Source organism: Cynara cardunculus (genome assembly GCF_001531365.2).
Source record: "Cynara cardunculus var. scolymus isolate 2C chromosome LG 6, CcrdV1, whole genome shotgun sequence".
NCBI classification, from domain to species: Eukaryota; Viridiplantae; Streptophyta; class Magnoliopsida; order Asterales; family Asteraceae; genus Cynara; species Cynara cardunculus.
Genome location: NC_037533.1, coordinates 19390403 through 19396821, shown reverse-complemented (window position 1 = coordinate 19396821; position 6419 = coordinate 19390403). Strand labels below are relative to the sequence as shown.

General features: G+C 34.2%; 1 protein-coding gene across 8 annotated transcripts in view; it reads left to right on the top strand.

Moving 5' to 3' along the window:
* LOC112514619 (serine/threonine protein phosphatase 2A 55 kDa regulatory subunit B beta isoform-like) overlaps positions 1-4539 on the top strand; it is a 10751-nt gene extending 6212 nt beyond the window's left edge. For 4 of the 8 annotated variants that reach the window (XM_025121189.1, XM_025121190.1, XM_025121188.1 and 1 more), the window contains 5 exons: positions 783-851; positions 941-1032; positions 1162-1233; positions 2653-2729; positions 3004-4539. In XM_025121189.1, coding sequence (XP_024976957.1) covers positions 783-851; positions 941-1032; positions 1162-1233; positions 2653-2729; positions 3004-3140 — 447 coding nt within the window. In that variant the 3' untranslated portion in view covers positions 3141-4539. Of the gene's footprint in view, positions 1-782; positions 852-940; positions 1033-1134; positions 1250-2532; positions 2730-3003 lie in introns of those variants that run through there. The other 4 variants (XR_003069424.1, XR_003069426.1, XR_003069425.1 and 1 more) reach the window with 4 other exon arrangements.
* The last annotated feature ends 1880 nt before the right edge of the window (positions 4540-6419 follow it).

Sequence of the window (6419 nt, the reverse complement as noted above, 5' to 3'; positions counted from 1 at the left end):
GGATCATGGATGCCTCACCATTTTTTTAACTAGGGGACTTCACAGAAACAACTGCTCTACTCTTTAGGGTAGAGGTTAGGCATGCGTCAGGGGCGCACCACCTATGGTGCATACGGTGGCATGGGGCTACCGCTTCGTTCCTCCATTGTAGTGTACAAAAGTTTAGGGTCTTCAAAGGTGCTACCATATAATTATGTTGGGTGCAAAAAAGCAAAGGACCTCACAAACATAAAACAAGGTGCGGGATTGAATCTCATTTGCACAGTCTTTTCTCCCCTTCGAGGTGCAGATTTGAATCTCATTTGTATCATTTTTTAGTTTTTAGCTTTTAATTTCAGGTTTATCATGTTTCTGAAATTTTTTGGGATAAAAGACTCTAACATAGGACCTCAGATACAAAAAATAAGGAATTAACGGACAGTGTAAAGAGTATCCATAACTTCGTTTTTTGTAGTCAAATAGTTCCACCACTTGGAAAAAAAATCAGGTCTGCCTCTGGTCTGCTTACATCCCATCCTCCTAGACCCCACCTCCGGATGGGACATACGGGTTTGTTTGTGTAAGATCCCAGGTCGGTTGGATAGGGGAACTAAGGTTGCTTTATAAGGGACTGGATACCTTCTCTATCATACGCGTTTTTTAAAACTGTGAGTCCAGGTATGGACAAAGTGGACAATATCTGCTACGTTTAGCCTGGGATGTTATGGTTTGGTTTGGTTTGGTTTGGTTTGGTTTATCATCAACCATATGATTGTAGTTACAATTGCCTTGTCATTTTTTAGTTTTGGGATATGCGCATGCCGACCTCACCGGTTGTGACATATAAAATTCATGATCATCTTCGCCCAAAGGTCAGACCTCATTCATGAAAATACTGTAATCTCGACTTAATTTGTTAATTCCCTTATTCTAGTACCCGAGTTTAAATTGTTGTCTACAGTTAGGTGAATTGTATAACAACGACGCCATATTTGACAAATTCGATTGCTGTCTTAGTGGAGATGGGACTCATTTCGCAACCGGATCATATAGGTCGGTCCCACTATCGAGTATCGTTCTTCCATCTTCCTTTAAATGCAAAACTTAATTTTTTCCGCGGCTTCTTCTTCCATTTTGACCTGTCAACTTATGCAGCTTGCGATTTTATCTTATTTGACTTAGCAATCATATGAGAATATATGGAGTTGGAAGCGAAGAAGGAACAACGCTGGAAGCTAGCAGAAACTCTTTCAGGTACGTTATACACTGTTCGTCCCAAAATAAGTGTCTACTTTCCAAAACTAGCCTTAATTATGAGATGGAGAAATTCATTGTTCTTTCTATTATTAGGGGTATATTTGTCTTTTAGTTAATTAAAAAGTGTAACAGTTACACACTTCTAAAACTGTTTCCAATTCTAGCCTTAATTGTGAGATGGAGAAATTCATTACTCTTTCTATTATTAAGGATAGAATTGTCATTCAGTTAATCAAAAAGCGTAATAATTACTCCTAAAACTGTTTCCGGTTCTACTCTTAATTATGAGATGGAGAAATTCATTACTCTTTCTATTATTAAGGGTAAAATTGTCATGTAGTTAATTAAAAAGTGTAATAATTACACACTCCTAAAACTGTTCCCAATTCTAGCCTTAATTATGAGATGGAGAAATTCGTTACTCTTTCCATCGTCAAAGGTAAAACCGTCAGTGAATTAAAAAGTGTAATAATTACACACTCCTAGAACTATGTGTTTTTTTCATCATGGACATTTATTTTGTGACAGATCGAGTACTTCGTTGCTCTAGTGAAGATTGTAGGCATTCAACTTTCCACATCCAAAATGTTTCGACTATTTGTCAAATATCTAAATAGCCCCTCAATGAAAACGATTCTTTTGGAGCAATCAATCCATGATTTTATGTGTGACAATGGTAACGAGCAAATAGGGAACTTGAACTTGGAAACTTCCCAAGAAAATATTGTTGGAATTCTCAAAAGGGCAAATTGCATGAAAATGTAACCTACTCTGTTATGATTCTTATTTTGTGTAACGTACTTTCAAAACCTTTATTTTGGATGTTTCAATAAGTATTGCAATTTTCATGGTCGAGAGGGAGAACCATTGCAGCTTGATATACTCCCTCCGTCCCAAAACAGTGTCCACAATAAAAATAACACATGGTTTTAGGATGTATAATTATTACACTTTTCAATTAACTAAATGACAATTTTACCCTTAATAAACCAAAAGGCCTTTGGCCTAGCGGTATGTGAGTCTTTGGCCTCCTAGGAGGTCAAGGGTTCAAACCTCACCAAAAGTGAGGAGGGTGTGTGGGTTTATTTGTTCTATTTTCCATATATAAATATTATATACTTCAAAAAAAAATTACCCTTAAAAATAGAGAGAGACTTTCTTAATCTCATAATTAAGGATAAAATGGGAAAGTAGACACTTATTTTGGGATAAACTAAACTAGAAATGTGGACACTTGTTTGGGACGAATGGAGTAATTGTTCAATGTAAAACCAACCCAATATATCCCTTTGTCAGACGTGTCATCAATCCCAAAAAGTAGAGCGGTTGTTTCAGTGTCGCCATTTTAATTTGGCTTTCGAAGACCATTGCATAAAAAGGGACGTTTGTGTATATCTTTTCATTCGTTGGTTACAGAAAGCGGCCTCCGCAAGCAACTTCAAAGGTTCGGAGATCATCCCTGAGCAACCTAACACGGGGGTTTTACCGACAAGGTTCCGATTTTACTTTTTATTTATATTATTAGGGACGTTCAAGAGAGAACGCTAAAAAAGAGAACAAGGGAACCCCCCGTCTGTCGTTGGATCTGTAATCGTGGATTTAGTTTCGGTAGAATGTAACCATCCCTATTATTCACAACCTTTGGATTAAAGTAGATAGATGGTTCAAATGGGTTCCCTTGTTCTCCTTTTTTTAGTGTTCTCTCTTGAACCCACCCACTATATTCTTATTTGACATATTTACAATTTTCTTACATATTATCTTCAGGCCACAACACTTCAGAGTCGGAAAATAACGAATTTTCTTGCGACTTAAATTCGAAGTTGCTGCATTTAGCCTGGCACCCGAAAAGCAATATGATCGCGTGCTCGACCGGAAACAGCTTGTTCATGTACTATGCATAGAATCAATGATCAAGTAAGTTCAACAAAATACCAAGAAACATTTCATCATCTACTCCCACGGTTTTTTGTTCCACATTTTTGAGTCAAATGGGTGCATATATATATATATATATATATATGAAAATTAAGCTAACAGAAATGTAATTCTGCAACCATATGATATTAGGCAGTACTAAACATCATAGAAATCAGAAAGATTTTGGATTTGGATATGACATGGAGAGCCTTCATTTGTGTGTGTGTATATATATATAGAGAGAGAGAGGGGGCGGGGAAGGTTCAAACCGAGAACAATAACTAAATAAAAGAACACGAAAACGGCTAAAGCACATGCAAAATTACATGTGATTTTACACTATCTTATCAACTTAAACATTGCCCGCACCCTCAGATAGCGGCCAAAGTTGCATGAATCACATGTGATTCAACTGTTTTCTTATTATCTTATTTAGTTACTGTTTTTAGTATGAACCTTACTCTCTCTCTTTCTCTCTCTCTATATATGTGTGTGTGTGTGTATATATGATATATGGGTGATTTTAGTTTTATCAAGCATTTTGGTGCAATTGTGATTTTGAAGGGATCGACTAGGTGAAAAAGGCATATATAACGTGAGTTTGGAGTGCTCACTCACAAATGTAGTCTCTATCACCATAAGACCGGTGGTAAGGGGTTTGCACCCCCTTGTTGGGTCGAAGGGCCAGCTCCCCAAAACTTCCACGTATTTTATGAAGAGGACTGCTTAGGAAATTTGAGTTTGTGTATGTTATCATTCTGAATTTCGGTCGAAACTTGGTAAGCGCTTAGCGGTTCCATCACCTTAGCGGGTGAATGCATCAAGGACTAAGAATCTTACCCAGTAAAATTAAGAGTGAAGGCAAGAATCGAGAGTCATACCGGGTAAGTAAGGGTGATGATGACTCTTACCCATAAGTGCTTACAGGGTTATAAACGCTCATCATCAAACCATTTTGATGACCGAGAATGTTACCCCATAAGATAATTGAGAGTGGTGACTCTTGTCGATAAGCGTTTATCCTGTAAGCATTTGATAAATGGTCCCTAAGTATGGAATTGGAAGCACCTCGGAGTTTGCTAGCAGATGCTTCTGATTGTGAAGGGTTCTGACTCAAAGCTTCTAAGTCGCTTTTTGATTAAGCTTTTAAGTGTGCTTCTGATTATTTCGATATTATCCACAAGCACTTATAAGTGTCTAACCATCACATAACTGTCGATCTATCATATAAATATATAAAACGCATTATCCGGTGTAAATTCAATTTTACTGATGTTTCCATCATAGTAATCATTTTTTGATAGTTCTCGAAATTCGGAGAATTTCACTGTATTCTACTTTCTCCATTTTGGAGAAAATTTTTAGAGAATATCTTTGAAGCAAAAAAAAAAAAAAAAAACTTGTCTATTTTCTCCGTTTACAAAACGCTTACCCGGATAACCGTTTACCAAATCAAATTATCTTACCGGAAGAATATGACAAGGGCCAAAAATTTTACTCTGTAAGTGCAAAGATAACGACCGAAAGTTTTACCTGGTAAGTAAGAGTGATAACTTTTACCCGGTTAGGCTTACCGGGTAAATTTTTGCATACGATGTTGTTTTGATAGACTAAAATCTTACCCGATAAAATAAGTTATAGTGTTATATTTTATCGTAAACGCTTACTGGATAAGTATTTAAGTAAACGAAGTCTTATTCATCCTAACTCAAACTTGGTAAAGACTAATCAACCAAACAGTATACACAATAATATAAAATTTATTTATTTATACTATATTATAAAGCATTTGATAAAAACTCTTAAAAATCAATTTTTTATGCATGAAGAAGTATTATTTATTGATACATATTACTTAAAATTCAAGATTACAAGTAAATTATGTGTAAATACAACTTATTAAACTTGCATGTTTGAATTCGTATAACTAACTATATATAAATATAATCAAATAAAAGATAAACATTTTATTTTAAATATAAAAAATCTAAAATATAATTAGAATAATTATTGAGTTCTAACACAATACTTAATTATTATCTTTATAAAAAATTATATTATTAAACCAAAAATTAATAACTTTGTTATTAAACCTAAATTAAATTATAATAAACAGAATGAATTAAATAAATTACACCAAAAAATCACGTTTTTAAATAGTTAGTTTGGTATTAATATCAGTATATATATATTTCAAATTCTCATGATATCTTCATATTTATATTTTATTCATAAATAATATATTATCGTTGTTTTAAATCTAATTATAACATCTATTAAGACAAAAAAGAAATATATATTAAAATCGAAATGTATTTCGTTGTATTATATAAATACCCTTCTAATGTTAATAAACTGTGTAAATTTGATGGGATACTATTCATCCAACATTAAGAACTTGTGTGGTATTTTGTCGTATTATGTTACTGTAAAAGTTTTTTGGTAATATTTTTCTTTTTGTCCTATTTTATTATTAATTTCCAAATAAAAATTTCACATATTTTTTAATTAATAAAAAGACAATTTTATCCTTAGTTATATAAAGAGATTTTTTTTTTCATTTCAAAATATAAGGGTAGAATCAGAAAGTAAACATTTAGGTGGCGTTTGTTTTTTAAGAGGTGTTGAAGTCTGAAGTCTGATTTCATTTCTGATTTTTAAGAGGTGGTGCTGAAGTCTGAAATCTGAATCAGTCAGACTGTTTGTTTTTGTAAACTGACAAACGTCTGAAGTCTGAAATCTGAATCAATAGTTTGCTTTTGTAACCAACAAAACATATCAATATGTATAATTTTTTATTTCACTTTTGTTTATATTCCCAAGATTCCCTTAATTCTTCTTTCTCCTTCAGATCAAGCCTTCCATCCTCATCCCACCACCATCAACCATCGTCCACCACCACTTCTCTAAAATCCAACGTCCAAATTCACCTCTAAAATCGAACCAAATATTCATCATGATGAAAACTACAGGGACGAAAATACTTTGATTCACGAGGATAAAGGTGCACAACTACTGGTTTGCACAAAAACGAAAACACACAGTGGCGAAAACCCACAGGGAAGAAAACCCTCTTGATTTGGATCTGATTTGGGTCGAYTTGAAGCCACCAGAGGCGATGGAGRGTGAACTCGATCGATTGAGACGATGAGGAGGGTGAACTCGATCGAATGATGAAGTAGAAATCGGTTCTCTGGATAATTTTCAGGATTAAGAGAAAAATAAGTGGTTAGGCTATCACTTAATTTTTAAGAGGAAAATAA